Genomic DNA, 17,494 nt, shown 5'->3' with positions numbered 1-17,494 from the left:
GCCAATCTTAAAACTTCCTGATTGGAGACATGGTCCCTGCAAGAGATGCCCATTATGCGTCTCAGGCAGCGCAAGTGGAAACTATTCAATCTGTGCTCTTGGTACATGTATGTTGACCAGCTCTCACTGCCATAAAGGAGAGTGCTCACAACACAGGCGTTGTAGACTAGGATTTTGGTCGCTGTGGTCAATTTACCATTTTCCCAGACGCGCTTGGAGAGTTTTGCCAATGCTGTGGTAGCTTTTCCTATCCTATTTGTCAGCTCGATGTCTAAGTCTAGGTTACTGACAATTGTTGAACCCAAGTAGGTAAATTCCTGCACCACTGAAAGGGTGTGGTTCCAATTTGTATTATAGGTATTTCTGCGACGTCTTGTGCCAGGATTTCGGTCTTGGAGAGACTTATAGTAAGGCTAAACTCTTGACAAGCAGCTAGCTTCTGTAGACCTCCTTGTGAGTGAGATACGAGTGCCGCGTCATCGGCAAACAGCAGCTCCCTTATCAAGATACGACGCCTTTTCGTTTTGGCTTTAAGACGTGCCAGGTTAAAGAACCTTCCATCGGATCTGCTATGGATGTATATTCCGTCTTCCATGGATTTAAAAGCACTGGATAGTACGACTGAGAAGAAGATGCCAAATAGTGTAGGGGCCAGTACAGATCCTTGTTTGACACCGCTCTTAATGGAGAATGGCCTGGAGGAAGAACTTTCAAACTGAACGGTGCCCTGCATATTTTCGTGAAAAGCTGACACTAGTTTTCTTAACTTATTTGGGCAGCCGATTCTCTCTAGTACAGCAAACAGACCGCTTCTGCTAACAAGGTCAAAGGCCTTGGTCAAATCAATAAATGCTATGAAGAGGGGCTGATTTTGTTCTCTGCTCTTCTCCTGTAGCTGCCGAAGAGAGAAAATCATATCTGTTGTAGATCTACCTGCCCTAAAGCCACACTGCGACTCTGGATAAACACGATCTGCTAGGATCTGTAATCGCTTTAGTAATACTCTAGCTAAAGCCTTTCCGACTATGCTAAGCAGTGAGATGCCTCTGTAATTGTTACAATCAGAGCGGTCGCCTTTATTTTTATAAATTGTTACAATGTTGGAGTCTTTCAATTCCTGGGGGACCATTCCTTGTTCCCAGCACAAGCTTAGCAGTTCATGGAGTGGTTTGATTAGGGCATGTTTTCCAGCCTGAATTACTTCAGCAGGAATGCCATCTCCTCCGGGTGTTTTCCCATGTGCAAGCATGTCAATGACAATGCTCAGCTCCTTTACTGAGGGCGTTTCGTCTAATTCCGTCAAAACTGGAAGTGATGGGAAGTTGGAAACAGCATTTGGTGAGATGGCGTTTTCAATCTGGTAGAGTTCTGCATAGTGTTCAACCCATCGTTCCATTTGAAGCGCACGATCGCTGATGATTGAGCCATCTTTTGACTTGAGCGGAGCACACTTGCTGGTGTGAGGTCCAAAGGCTTTTCTCATGCCCTCATATAGTCCTCTTATGTTACCACAGTCGGCACAAGATTGAATATCTTCGCATAGCTCCTGCCAGTATTTGTTAGCACATTGTCTCGCTACTCTTTGGGCATTGTTACGTGCAGCTCTGAGCCTTTTTAAGTTGCTTGGGGAGGGATTCTTCTTGTAGATTAGCATGGCTGCTCTCTTGTTCGTAGTGGCAGTTTCCATTTCTGGTAGACTAGCTTCAAACCAGTCTTCGCTTTTCTTGGTTTTGTTTCCAAAGACCAGTGATGATGTTTGGTAGATTGTATCACGCATAAACGTCCAGCTTTTTTCTACCTCAGTCACAGAGAAGTTTTTAAAAGCTTCCTCTAATTTGTTCTCAAATTCGGTGCAAAGATCAGGATTTTTTGTGCTAGTAGTATTCAGGCGTGATTTTCTTTTTCCCTGTGATGTGTGGATCTTAGTTGGCAGCAGTCTTGTCCGGCAGGACACTAAAGTATGATCAGTATCACAATCCGCGCTTTGGTAGTGTGTGTATATAGGTAATGAATATTTCGTCTTCCGGACGTTGTTTTGTACCGTAGAATAAGTCCTTAATGGAATTAGTTGCCATCGGGGTCTGGAGCGGAGCCCTGGCGCCAAACTTTTTTTCGGCATTTAAAAGAAAAAAAAAGCATATTCCGGGGTATCAGCAATTCATTATCCTGTTACCCTTCTATTTGCAGTTCAAAAGCAAAATCTGCTATTCAATGCACTTTATTTATGGAACCCAGCGACTGGAAGAAATTAGTAACTATAGTTTCGCTTAAATTATTATTTGAAATTTAGTAATTGTAGCTTTGCTTTCCCTTTTTTAGGAATGTGTGTTGGGGATTGTAGTTTGGTTTATATATTTTTTTTTTCGAAAAGGAAATTTTTATCCTCAAAACCATCTGTTAGGGATTTTTAAACTTCAAACCCTAACAGCTATGCTCATAGATTTTGGTGATTGTAGTTAATTGCTTAAGTTTAATATTGAAGTGGGTATTTTTAACCTCCAAACTTTCTGTAAGGGGGTATTAAACTTCAAACCCTCTGCAGGTTTCTTGAAATTTTACCCCCCCCCCCTGGAGGGGATTTAAAACAAAAAAAAAACCCTCTCTGCTAAGCTCATCGAATTTGGTGACTGTAGTTTGCTTTAGAATACTATTTTTAGCGGCCCCCGAAAGGGAAAAAGACTCTATTAGTTTTGTGTGAAATGTCTGTCCATCCGTACTCCCGTCCCATTTAGATCTCGTAAACTAGAAAAGATAGTGAAAATCCGGCATCATAATATTTTAGATCATTCAAAGTTCTGCTGCACGACTATTTTTTTTTCTTTTCTAAGATCGAACAATCTAATTTTTAAAATCACTTATGCAAGCAGTTTTTTTCATAAAAATACACCACTTTTACAATTATTCACTATTAATAGTAACAAACACGGGAAGCTCTTTAGTCGGTAAGCAATCGACATATCATAATTTTAACACATTTATGGAAACGGTTTTAGATTTATTAGTATGCATAGATGTGGAACATAATTTAAAACAACAATTAATAAGTAGTTTTTCATATCATCGCGTGAACTGCAGAACTGATATATCAATATAGAACAATAAAGTAAAGGATTTTTTTTTACGGAAATATTTTTTTCTTGAGGATTTAAATAAGAGATTGACCCTTTACAAAAAAAAAAATTACATCAATTAGCTATTCAACATCAATTAGGTCAGGTTCATATCGAAATTCACATTCACTTTCACGTAAGCTTTGGTCTGCTGGACCGCTGAGGCATCAAACGAAATCTGCCAACATTCTTTCTCCATTCTTCTCTGTAATTTGTCTTTGATAAAATTTCATTCTGCTGTTCTTTCTGAAAATATTAAAAACCTGCCTGGGTGGACCACTTCGGGGCCGATTTTGAGTTTCCACACAAATTGTCTTTGTAATTTTTAAAATATATATATTAATATATTTTATTCTCAAAAGCCACTGTAGAAGATTTAAAACTCAAAAAGTTCTGAAGGAGTTTTTAACTTAAAGCCCTCGGGATTTAAACTTAAAACCCTTCTTGGCTAAGCTTATAGAATCTAGTGACTGTTGTTTGCTTTATTCTTATATTGAAGATAGGGTTTTTAACGTCAAAAACTCTGGCGGGTGGTTTAAACTTTAAAAAAGTCCCTTGGCTACGCTGATGAAATTAGGTGACTAGAAGAGAGGGTTTTAATCTCAAAACCTCCTTGGCTGGGGCAACTAATGGTTTAACATTCACCTACCATTATCAAAATTAGAGCAGAAACACCGTCACAAAATTCTACCCCCCACGAGGGGGAGGGAAATAATCTCGGGAGGGGGGTTGAACACAGAATCCCCTCCTCTGGCTACGCCCATGTATATAATATATATTTTGACGATGTAATTACAGATTTGGGCAATACACTGATTAAATGTAATTCTAGCAAACATTTATTGAAGAGCGAATCATCTGGCGGATAACTTGCCTTTGTAAAGAAATGTTTGGTGCACTGATTTGCGAGGTCATGAACAAATAAAAAAAAAATTCCAAACTTAAATCGAATACACATTTAACCAGCATGGACAGCGCAATGCTGGTGAGTTAATCAATAATACTAAGAAACAATATCTTAACAAGAAAATCTTTACGCATCAAGTAACATTTAGGTTTAACTTTGACCTATTCTTGGAAAATATCGATTGCTTTTTGAAATGTTCTAAATTGAAAAATAGGTTGACCCTATTATTAGCCTGATCTCTAGATTATTGCCATGTTCACCCTATAACTGTGTGGACATATCATTTCGCTGGTTCTTACAAAATGTATAAACCTAAAATGGTGATCATGGAAATAAGACCTTTTAACATATTTTAAGATCTTACGTTTTAAATAAATAGAAACAACAATATAAACCCAGTGGCTAACTCTGTTGTTGAGGGCTTAGCTGTTAGAATTAATTGATGGGTAATCACAAGTAAATTATCGTAGTCGATCTACTACTATATGTTACAGTTAGAAGTGATATTTCATAATTTCATAATCACATGCTTGCAGTGATGGCTCCAAAGTCTAATGTCTAGGCATTCTTTTTCCTTTTTTTTTGTCTTTTTGTTATATCTACGCTGAGATAAGGCAACTATTAAGCATATACAATTCTCAAAATACAAGACAATGCTCATTAAAGTAACAAATAAAAAGCAACAATAACGAAACAAGATCTATCAGGGACGTATTTTGAAAACAATACGTATGAAAATGGTTATCAACAATTCACTACTACTTTTAGCTGTTAATATAAGAATGTATCAGACAACATACATTGTGCTTTTTACAAACAAAAAGTCACTGTTTCTTGTTAAGAAAATATAGAAGTGATTTAAGTTTATAACATTGGTTCTGGAACAATGAAGCAGCAAACTACAAGGTATTTTGTAGACAAAATTTACTGTGTCAAGATATACATCGTAAAAGTTCTTACATTGTATTTTCTATAATTTTTATAGTATGTGTATAAAAACAAAGGATTTATCTTTTATAACAATGTTGTAGCTAAATGGGGTTTCGAATTTAAAGAGATTTTCTAGTTTAAAACCCCTCAACAGATGATTTTGACAATACAACTTCCCTTTTCGATATAAAATCTAAAGCAAACTACAGTCACCTAATTTCAAGAGCGTAGTCAAGAGAGGTTACACATTTCTACCAGTGGCACGGCTCCATTAATAAACTGCAGTGAATAGTCATCTGCCGAAATTGAAAAACAAAAAATGTGGCTCAACAAAGATGGCTAAGACAGATTTTAGGAGTCAGTTATAGAGATCGGGTCTAAATCAAGTAAATCCTATGCCGAACTGGTAGTCGCCCCCTTAGTAATGTTGTGAAAGAGCGTCGAATGAGGTTTTCAGAACATGTTCTTCGGTTTCCGGTCATTTCATCCCCTGTCAATTCATCTCCGGTCATTTCATCCCCGGTCACTTCACCCCCGGTCACTTCATCCCCGGTCATTTCATCCCCTGGTCACTTCATCCCCTGGTCACTTCATCCCCCGGTCACTTCATCCCCGGTCATTTCAACCCCTGGTCACTTCATCCCCGGTCATTTCATCCCCTGATATTTTCATCATCTGATCATTTTTATCTAACAAATTTTAATTTAAAAAATCATGAAATGAGCAATATTTAATGTATTCATTTTTTATTTAAATGACAAAATTGTAACACGTTAATGTTTAAAAGGAATTAAAGCAAAACTTATACAGGCGACATGATATCCCGAGGATGGGTGAACTCCGCCTTTTTTAGAAAAAAAATAAAACCTTATTTCAAGGCTAAAAATGACGCGCCCATTTTCAAGAAAGAGAGATTGAAAAATAAAATGAAGTGAAACATGGTCGTACTTTCACTACACCTTGGCCTTTGATGATAAGTTATCAGCGGCATGGTCATAATTATTGTAATCGCTCTTCTATCTCTCAAAAGATTTCCACTACTTGCACCACACCTTGGTCTTTGATGATAAGTTATCAGCGGCATGATCATAATTATTCTAATCGCACTTCTATCTCTCAAATGATTTTTTACTACTTCCACCAAACCTTGGCCTTCGATCCGGATAAAATTATGATATTACAACCCCCACGTTCAAAAGAAGCGCTATAGCTAAGTACACACCCAGATTTACAATATAATATAAGATTTCTCATTAAGAAAACAAAGTGGAAGAGGAAACACTATAAACGCTTAAGTAACAGGTCATAAAATGTCAAAAAGCATTCTACATAATCATATTTATAAATAAAATATTTAATTGGGGATGAAATGACCGGGGATGAAGTGACCGGGGGATGAAGTGACCAGGGGATGAAGTGACCAGGGGTGAAATGACCGGGGATGAAGTGACCGGGGGTAAAAAGACCGGGGATGAAGTGACCGGGGATGAAGTGACCGGGGATGAAATGACCGGTCACCTGTTCTTCGACAAAATGAATTACGCATAATAAGAGTTGCGATGACATCCTAGTACAACTTGGCGCCACACTTTCATGAAGGTCCTTATAGCAGGTGGGAAGAGACTTCAGACATTACCAGTGACAGATTTTTGTGGAAACAGCTTGCCACCAAATACGCCGAACGGCGCTGGAGGGTCTAAGTCTGTAAGAATAGCAGATTAGATTTTGAAATAAAACTTTTTAATAGCAGGATAATGCACTGTAGATACCTCAGAATATGCATTTTGTTGGCTTTCATTACCGGAAATAGTGCTTGGCGGCTCACAGCACTCCAACAGACTCCTTTGCTGGCAAGGACATGGAGTTTGCAATTTTTCCACTAAATCCAGGAAGAACCTATTCTAGAGTACAATAAACGTCTTCCGAAAGAATGAAGGGTCAGAATGTAATAAATATTAATTGTGTACACACACACACACAAACATATACATATATATATATATATATATATTCTTTATATATATATATATAAATATATATATATATATATATATATATATATATATACATATATATATATATTTATATATATATATATATATATTCTTTTTTGAAGTAACGTCTGTATTATATAAGATAGGATAAGAAGATATATATAATTTTTTTCCGGTAAGGGGGGTGGCTGGTGGGGGGTAAAAAATTTCCCCCCTAACCCCCACCCCCGAAAAAAATCCTGGCTACGCCCATGATAGATATGTTTGTGTGTGTTTGCGTGTTTTATTACAGTATCGACAAATTCAACCTGTCGTGTAATGATATATTGTAAACAAATATAACTGGCTACTGGCTAGATGTAGAGTCTAGATCTAGTCACTCTAGAATCTAGTAGAAGCTGTAGGTTCAAAACATCTGTAACTAGATCTAGATATAAATCTACATAAAAGCAGCAAGTTTTTATCATTTATGGAATCTAAAATTTAAAAAGTTTACAAAAGACAGTTTGTGTGGAAACACAAACTCAAAATCGGCCCCCGAAGTGGTCCACCCAGGCAGGCTTCAATATTTTGATAAAGAACATCCGAATGAAATTATATGAAAGACAAATGAGAGATAAGAATAGAGAAAGAAGGTTAACAGATCTTGTGTAGTGCCCCAACGGTCCAGCAGATCAAAGTATAGGTGAAAGTGAATGTTAAGTTAGATGTGAACCTGGCCTAACTATTTCCCCTTTCAGACCTTGTGGTCTATAGGGCAGATGATGTAAAGTTCATCTGTTTTTGTGGCCTACGGTTAACGAGGGTGTCATGTAGCCAGCACAACGACCAACCGCCTTTACTTCTCCCCAACTAATGTCAGGTACCCATTAGAGCTGAGTGGATTCGGGGGGGGGGGGGCAAAGATTCCAAAGTTAAAAATCTCAGCCTTCACCAGGATTCGAACCCTGGACCCCGGTTCGGAAGCCAAGCGCTTTACTGCTCAGCCACCTCGCATCCCCTGGCCTAACTGATGTCTTATAATTGATCTATTCTTTTCAAAAGGCTCAATCTCTTATACGAATACTCAAAAAATAAATGTAAATAGATCTTCGCATTAAACATGATCAAGAAAAATGGAATTTATAAGATTACTATTTGTTTTAAATTAGGTCTAACTTAAAATGCATACTAATTAGCTTTTTCTCTTGCATAACTGATTTAAAAAATTAGATTTTTCGCTTTCAGAAAAAAAAAGTAGCCTTTGCATCAGAACTTTGAATGGTCTAAAATATTGTGATGTCCGATTTTCAGTATCTTTTCTAGTTTACGAGATCTAAACGGGACAGACGTACAGACATTTCACATAAAACTAATAGCGTCTTTTCTCCTTTCGGAGGCCGCTAAAAAGGGGCAAAATTGGCTGTTCTAAGCCAACTTTGTACCGATCTAGATCTAGTATTTCACATTCACGATAAAGCCTACAATTCTGTGAAATTGTTAAGATACCTTTAAATATCCCTATGCACATTAAAATAAAATCAACTGTTAATGAAGCTGCTTACAGATCTAGATTTATTCTAGAGAAGGGCAGAGGTTTTCATTGAAGAAATATTGGTTGAGCTTAATCTCTCTCTTAGCATGATAAAGGGAATCAAAGTGTTGTTCTCTAACTTGCTGAATGTATCTTCTGTGGTAGATACTGTTATAATCACAAGCGACTAGCTAGGTTCCTTTACTTATGTAGGACTAAATTAAAAGAATGAAATCAGGGGCACTGTGGAGGATGCCAAAGCTTTCATTGCTAACTCAGCAAAAAAATGTATGGAAGAAGAAAATCTGAGTGTTATAAAATATTTTCAGCGTCTGGATACCTTGTAAAAAAATTTCCTATAAACAAAACTAATTTTATAAAACTAGATGTCACTGATGGAGCTAAGCATACCATTACATCTGGTTTAAGTATAATTTCACTTGTAACAAAAATTCCCATTATTTTGAATGAATTTTCTGTTGCCGCTATTATGGAATGTGAAGTACACTAGAGACATTAGGATCATAAGATCATTACCAAGTGACAGGAACGTTCTTGTTCTAACATAGTCTAGAAAAGTCTAGGACAAAGACTACAAGTGTAAGTGACAAATTTGTAGAAAATGTCTTATATAACTTGATGCAGTGTTAACTTTTGGATGGCTGCCTTTCGTGTATGTTATCTTAGTTGTGTGCTTGAAGGATTTACATGTTACGTAAAGATAATTAAAAAACTCGAATAGTCAATCTAAAATTAGATCCTGTTCTAGGAAATACATTGTCTTACAATTTGATCATGGAACGACCTCCCTATTTAAGATTCATGTTCAGTGTAAATAAAAGCAGCGTACGCACTCAAGCACCGAGCAGATCTAACGGGATATTAAGGTTTAGTAACTCCTAGATATCTTTTTGCTCCAGTATCTGTCTTCGTCGTGACCTTACAACATGATGCTTCAGTTCACAGTGCTGATTCTTCTTTTAACAGGATACGTACATTGCTGTAAGTATTGCATTATCTTAACTTTTCTCACAAAAAAATAAAAAATTAAATTATAGCGTTTAAATAGCACTACTTCCATGCTTTTAGCATGCTCAGAACGCTATGGTCTAATAACATTAGTGGACTGGTTGGGGAGGGGTATTTGGAGAAGGTTTTTCCGTGCTGCCTTTAGGCGCTAAGTAAGCTCAACTCAACTGGGGTGTCGAACCTCGAGCCCCCTTCATAGGTAGCCAAGCCTTTTGACCACGCATCCCAGTAAGCTTTGGGAAGGGGGGACTCGTTAACATTGGTTGGTCACACACATGAGGAAAACTGCCTTGTTGCTATACCCAATTAGTTAAAAGCTTCGAAAGTCAACCATGAGGAAATAATCAGAAGCGTGTGGCCCTTATACAGATTGCAGCATACTGTGCTCTACATAGGTAATACCTGCCACACATCTGATCCTAAAGTGTATCAATATCAGCATTTCCTTTGCTTTACAGCTGCGTGTGAGCGACATCGTCATCATTTGACAACAGCTAATGCCCAGGCTTTCATTTCATTTCTATTGGGAGTATTAAAGTTACTCTGCAACTGAAATATGCCATAACAAAAAATTTAGCTGTAGACAGACACATTCATTGATCGCGACTAAAAGACTTTAGTGGGAAACATTACGAAGTTATAAAAAATAAATTCATTGATATATTTTATTACTTTCATAGATTGTACGGATTATATCTTTTCGCTGAGCTGTGGGAATTCTTTTGTTAGCGACCTAAAGGGAGGAGCTACTCTGTGTTCGTAAGTTCTTATTCAGATATTTTCCTAGCAATGTTAGATATCTTAATGAAAAATATAATAGATGAGTTTATTATATTTGAATATTTTACATCGCAAATTTTAATCCTCTTTGAAATTAATTATTATATAAGAAGTTTATACCGATATTAATGCAATTTGCTATAAAAATGCTAATTTAAAATTCATCCACTAAATTTATTTATATCTAGTTCGGAGGAACTTTGTTAATATTTCATGTCATTTGTCGGTTGAGCAGTATTGATTGGTAAAAGACAGTTTTTTTAGAAAAGGGATCGCAAGGCCGCTGAAGAATATTTTGAAAAACATTATAGGACATTTAAGTCAACATAAGTATAAAGTTAAATGAGGAGCTAAAGAAAGATTTGACAGAGTCAGCGCCGCCAAAACAATTCTTGCCACTGACACACCTTAATATCGAAAGTCATCAACCAAAGAATAAAAGATTCTAAATTCATTTAGCTATTGCATGAAATACGACAACATTCTGTAAATTTAAGTAAAATGATTGATATTGTAATGACACTCACTATCCAGGCTCTCTGACCCTACAAAAGTTCTGCCGTGGATAGCTGAACCGTCGTATTAACTATGTACTGTTGTAACAAGAACGCTTTTGGCGTCTTCGTACCTTGTGGAGCTCTGTCGTAATGTAATGAATCGTAGATCGTAAAGTTGTGACTTACTCGACTTTGACACGTTCGCTCTTTATTTAGGGTCCCTAATGGCCTTCCATAACCGGACGGAACATCGCTCGACCATTCGAACTATTTCCGGCGTGACTGGTCTGAGTACTGTTCAACTCAAAATCCCCATTGGCTACGCTCATAGAAATTGTATCTGTAATTCGCTTTTTTAAATATTGAAGAGGTGGTTTTTAGCTCCAAATCCCGCTGGAGTTGGGTTTTAAACACAAAACCCCTTTTGGCTACGCTCATAAAATCTGGGGATTGATGTTTGCTTTAGTCTTATATTACAGACGGGGTTTTATTGTAAAAAAAAATCGGAGGGGGGCTTAAAATCAAAATCGTCCTTAGCTATGCTCTTGGAATTTGGGCATTGTCGTTTGCATTTTTAAATAAAAGAGGGAGGTTTAACCACAAAACCCCCCTTGGCTGCGCTGAGGCAAATGATGATTTAATATGAAAATCTCACCTAAAATGAAACAAAATCAAAGCAAAAAATCAGTTACTAAATTCAGCCTCCTCACACCCCTGAGGGAATTTCATTTCGCGGGGGTCTGAACCCCAACTCCTCTTGCTACGCCCATGCTGCCAGTTGTTATGTTTGTCAGCTGACTGTGACATATCGAGCATCTTTTGGAAAAATCCTGTCAATTTTTTTCCATTGTAATTTGTACAAGACAATTATGAACTTTAAAAAAAAATTACTAAAACAACCTAAAACATTGTATACTTTTTAGTATTGTAAAATCTAAAAAAAAATTAAATTAAATTCCAGAGCTCTGAGCACATACATAGATTGCTTTCTAAGTGATTGCGATTTGGATGCAACTATGAAAGACAGCATTTACAATGGTGTATTAAAAATCTATGCACAAAATGGATACACTTGCAGTAAGACCTTTTATAATCAGCATTATCCTTTTTACAAAGCTTATATCAACTTACTCTGTCTGTATGGTAAAAGGTTTGTACACGTTATTTCTCCCAAACCCAATCTCGGATTAAGCTGAAATGTTGCACAATTATTTCTTTCACCTGATAACACACGGATCAATAAGAAAATTTGACTAATTAGTAAATTTACTATTGGTAATTAATTATTTTGTGTGTTATCTTGAACAAGAGAAAGACGACGTGCTTGACAGATGTGGTGGTATAAGTTGAATTTATTTTCTTTAATGACTTTTGAGCCATGAGTGAACATTTTTCTTTTATGAATTAAAAAAAAAACGACGAACATGTAAACATTTACCAAGATGCCTTCTTATCCCTCTTCCTTTCCTTACTGGTTCAGACAAGTGATAGAATCATAATGCATTGAGAAAGCTAAAAGCTTAACAAAAAACAATTGGTAAAATATTTCTAATCTCACAGATCTATTACGTCTTAGTCGATCGTGTATATATAATTACATGAATGATCCCAAAAAATTGATACAATAACATTTAATATAAGATTAGTTTTTATGCATGTTTTTCTTGTTTATATTTTGCTGAAAATATACGATTTTAAAACTTAAAGCCCGGTTAACACAGAACTATAACTTTTTTTTTAAAAATAAGGTAAATGTAAATATTTATAATTATATATTTAAAGTAAATGCTTGACTAATCTATTGTAAAACATACTCTTCATAGTACTTTCATATTTCATTTTAATATTTTTTTCTACAAAGATACTAAATGGAATGATTTGGACTCACGTAAGTAGCACACTTTCAATAAGAAATTGATATAAATTTGTTTCTAACTTTTCTACACTAGACTCTAAATACATTATAAGGAAAATATGTTTTAAGTAAGAAAATTGCACTCGGATAAAAGGTCACATTGTCACGCAGTATTTGATTGAACATTACAAGAAGGATGTTTCCAAATAAATTCCAGATTTACACACAAATTAGAATTTAAAATGTAGCAAATAATCATGAAATCAAACTAAATATCAGCAGATAACCTATATAGCACACTGATTTTTTTTCAAATAATATACATGACGTATTTGTCATGAATATAGGACTATGTATTCAGTTTATGTTATATCTAATGCGAGGTCATTAAACGGTAAATTAAACTTGGAAATGTTATCACTAATACTGTTGTAGCGCAACATGGTTTGAATGAAAAAATGTTGCGAATGCGTGTATTGAATGGAAATGACGTCAAACAAAAAAAAACTCGAAAATATCAATCAAATGGCATCACTAGTGGGGTGCGGACCCTTAATGGGTGATACCCAAGTGGTAAAAATGCACTTTTGAATAGAAAAAAACAACAACAACACAAGAACAGATAACTTCGAAAATGTGTCAGTAAAAATATAAAAAAATATCAGATATCTTTTTAAAAATTCAAAAGCAATACGTTTTGTCACTTTTTTTTGGATTATTTTGATAATAAGTAGACACGCTAAAAATAAGAAAATCAAGAGAAGACTAAAAATCATTTATCAGACTTTAAGATTTTGGACTTAAGCTACCAAAAAAAATTGACCTTGAAGTCATTGCTATGATCAACGTAAAGAAGGAGAAAAAAGGAACATATTGCACAGACTGCTTGATATCACAATGTTTCTTGAAAAGGCAGCGATGTGCACTAACATGTTACTTTCAGCCTTGTACCAAATTTTAAAGAGTTAATAAATCTTTTAACAAACCCCATAAAATGACAAATGATACAAAGTACTGTGGTATATTGTATCATAGAACACCTAACATAATCTCTGAAGTTATAAGATATTTTAAAAAGATAACCGAAGCTGATGGTACCAGTTCTGATATCTTAAAATGGCTAGAAAATGGGCATGATTCATTGATGTGTTAAGCTCATTGGTATGATAATACAGTTACAATATCTAAAAATCCATGAAGGAGTGCAGGTGATAATATAATGGATGTGTACATTGTTTATTTTAGCCATGTGGTCGAAATTAGGAGAATACTTCCTGCATGACATTTTATGTAGACTTAAAAAATTCTTTTATCGCTGCTTTTACCTTTCCATGGGATACTTTCAATTAATCACAGTGGAGTATCATTAATATGACAATAAACAACTCGCTGGAGCGCTCATCATACTACTATTAGAACCGTGAAAGAACATTTTGATGGATTCGTGACAGCGATTGAAGCTCTTTAGCATCGCACTGAAAATACAGACACTAGATGCTCAACTCATATACCTTTGCCAGCTTTCTGTGAATACACGTATACCTTTTATTGCTTTACTTTTTGGTGCAAATGTACTTGATAGAAGGCAACATTACAGAAGAGTAACTTCAAATTAAAGGCTTAACTAATGCTAAGCTGGAGCACTTTAATGTTTTCTCTACGAAAAGTGTGGCACATTATCTAAAATGCTATTAAGATAGCTTTTGTCAATTACAACTAGCATGTTATTGCAACAGAAAAACAAATTTAAACAATGTAAAAAAAAGTCAGGAGAGTAATCTCAAGATATCACTATTCAAGTAGAGAACGAGAGGTTAATGCTTGAGTGCATTGATCCCAGACGACAAGATATTTGAACAGAAAAGCGCAATCTTTCGGCAGCAAATTTTAAAATTTAAATGGAATAACGATGGGATCTAAGGAACTTTCACCAGCCCTTTGATTAAGTCTTCAACTGCTTTTTGCCAAATGCATGTCAACGTGGTGTCTTTTGAAAGAAGCTTTTTAAAACCAAAGTTAATTAAGAACATTTAATTAAGAACTTTTAGTCATGAATCTCAAATCTGGCAACTTTGTCCATTGAAAACGAAATCGCTAAAGATATTGGCTTTTATTTTTTTAAAATAAGTTTTCAAGTTTGAAATCCTGAAAAGTTCTTGCACGCTTTTAAATGCTAAGCTTAATAATATTATCAACTTATCAATATTATTTTCTACTAATTGGTAGAGAAGTAGCTCTATAATGTTTAAATGTATTCGTTAGCAGTTATTTAAAGTCTACTATGGAAAAGATGTTCAGTTGATGTTAAATATTTTTCTAATTTAAAATCTTGAATTTTAAATTCTGCAATTGCTAATGAGAAACAACGAAATTGTAAAAAAAAATCGACAATTTTTTAAACGTTGAGTAATAACTATCAATGAATGTGAGTTATTAGCTCAGTGTATTGTGGCGCAACAAAAAGAACTAAACAATATGTTTTTATTGGGAAGATTAGTGGGGGAAAGCTGAGGGTGGGGGGGGGGAACTTGAACTTACTGCACCGGGTGACACCCACCCTAGTGACGCCACTGATTATAATCATTGTGTATTATTTCTAAAAGAATTAAGAAAATTATAACGATAAAAGTTAATAGTTACTAATACAGAATATCTTTTCATACCAATCGCTCTGAAATTAAAATATAAAACTGTCACGTAGTAAAAAGTAGCTAAAGCACTATGTTTATTTTTAGTTTTCTGCAACAAACTGCAGAGAAGAGTCATGGTTTATTGTCAATGGGTTCTCGAAACAATCATGCTTTCTTGGAATAGAAGCGGGCAAGTTAAGTCCTTAAAAAAAGAGCGTTGTTAATTGTTTCTAGTTGATTGTTTCTAAATATAGATAATAAAGCTTGTCTTAGAGTCCGAAGATAAATGAGAAATGCAGTATTTCCCGTGGCTACGTAGCCCCAACTGTGACCTAATTATTTCGCCACATCCAAGGCAAGCATAACCATTGTCCGATGGCGGTCAATTAAGATTTTCTTTTCGCCGTCTGCGTCTGTCCTTTGCAGATGATTTTCTTTTAGTCTCAAAAGTGTATCCGGCAGCAAGCATCTTTGGGGAAAGCGTTCAAGCCAAGTAGTCTTAGTTGCTTTCTGTAAAATACCCATGTCTCAGATACATATAGAAGTGCTGAGGAAATCACCGTTTGGTAGACATTGATTTTTGTAGGCAGGCGGAGTTATTTATAGTAAATATAGTATGAGATAGAAAAAAAGTCGTTTTAAAAGGACTGGGAGAGTCAGTTGTAGTTATGAGCTTGAACGAAGAGAGTAAACTTGTTTCATTGTATTGTACAGTGAGAATATTTTATTAAAGAGATTCTTAGTTCCAGAATTAAAGCTTTGTAGTAGGATCTTCGTTATTTGAATTAATATTTAACACTTAAATCTCCGGCCTAAAGATATTATTTTAGTGTTCGATAATTGTTTAAACTAGAAATCTACACTGAATTATAACATCAGAAACGCATTGTGTAATCAACACAATCTTATAGTAACATCAAGACATCTCCACATTTAGCACTCAAATAGAAATGTTCGATACAATATTATTTATTCGATTATTATAACTTTATACCAATATTTTTTAAATTTCGCTTTTCAGAATACCAAGGTACTTCTTTGTTAGGAAGTTTTAGTGGCACAGCAGTAAAGAACCGTGCGATCAGTGAGAGATCCCAAACATTCCTGGCGACAGCGTTCGTGTCTCTTGGAGCATTGACTTTCATATTACAGCAATTTTATTTTTAAATAAGTAGTACCTATTCATATAAAAATATTATTTTAATCACTGACTGTAACGACTCGAATAGTTTATGATTTTTTCACAAAGCTTTTATCTACTCACTCTGTCTGTCTGGTAAAAAATTTTGAATGTGATTTTTTCTCCCATTTCCAATTTTCTGATCAAGTTGAAACTTTGCAGAATTATTTGAATCTGACAAAACCAATAAAAAAAGAACCAATTAGTAATTTTATTTATGGGGATTAATTACTTTATTTGGTATCGAAATAAAAGTTACTTAATGAAAGATGTGGTTGTATATATGGATTTAATTTCCTTATTACGTTTTGACAGGTTTTTTACAACAATGATTAACCAATGAAATACTCCATTGGTACTAATTATTTATTTTATTTTATATAGCAGAAAGGGAGCTTAGCATTGACATTTTCAGAGAAATCAATAGATCAATTAGCGGCTCTTTCCTTTAGATAAGCTTTGTTTTTTTTTAAGTATTTTTTTCTTTTTTCTTTTGCTTGTTTGTATGGTGGAGTGTCACAATATTGTTAATAAAATCATTTAATTGAAATTGAAATGTATGTTTTTTTCCTTAATGTAAATATCAATCAGCTAGGCATCTTTATTATAAAGAACAAATGTACTAAATATCTAATACATAAAATCCACTTTTTAACAAATGTAGGCATAACATGGAGATTACATCTTATTGAAAGTTTGTGGAGACAGGCTCATTCCTCGATCTACATGTTTCGATAATTTACAAATAGAAAAAAAAAACAACCTAATAAAAACTAAAAAAAAAATATTAAAAAAAAAAAAAAAAAAAAACTTATAAAGATAGAGATGCATTTCTTACGCCATATTGTAAGACAAATTCGTACAAGTGCTTCTTCTTCCGATTGACATGCGTGACTAGATCGACACATGAAATGCGTAGGACGTAATTTTCTTCTTTTTGGAAGTAACGTCTGAAATCCATAAAATAAATTACACGATAACTTAAAATGTCTAATAAACTTCCTGTACATGTTTACTATTCTGGCTAGAATTTTGAATCTTCGAGAAGCCAGTGTAGACATAAGCTTCC

At 34.9% G+C, this 17,494-nt stretch overlaps 1 protein-coding gene across 1 annotated transcript; it reads left to right on the top strand.

The window, feature by feature from the left end:
• The first annotated feature begins 9,311 nt into the window (after positions 1-9,311).
• On the top strand, positions 9,312-17,235 carry LOC129925998 (uncharacterized). Its single transcript, XM_056027617.1, has 5 exons — positions 9,312-9,456; positions 10,164-10,242; positions 11,722-11,837; positions 12,622-12,648; positions 16,267-17,235. The coding sequence occupies exons 1-5, from the start codon at positions 9,402-9,404 to the stop codon at positions 16,410-16,412; spliced, it is 423 nt and encodes a 140-aa protein (XP_055883592.1). The 5' UTR covers positions 9,312-9,401; the 3' UTR covers positions 16,413-17,235.
• Positions 17,236-17,494: the final 259 nt, after the last annotated feature.

The sequence above is a fragment of the Biomphalaria glabrata genome, chromosome 4, assembly GCF_947242115.1.
Source record: "Biomphalaria glabrata chromosome 4, xgBioGlab47.1, whole genome shotgun sequence".
Taxonomy (NCBI): Eukaryota; Metazoa; Mollusca; class Gastropoda; family Planorbidae; genus Biomphalaria; species Biomphalaria glabrata.
This window is presented reverse-complemented; position numbering and strand designations above follow the sequence as displayed.

Coding starts and splice junctions, on each gene's coding strand:
- LOC129925998 (XM_056027617.1), top strand. CDS start 9,402: ATGATGCTTCAGTTCACAGTGCTGATTCTTCTTTTAACAGGATACGTA. Junction 9,457..10,163: donor AACAGGATACGTACATTGCT/GTAAGTATTGCA, acceptor TTACTTTCATAG/ATTGTACGGATTATATCTTT. Junction 11,838..12,621: donor ACAAAATGGATACACTTGCA/GTAAGACCTTTT, acceptor TTTTCTACAAAG/ATACTAAATGGAATGATTTG.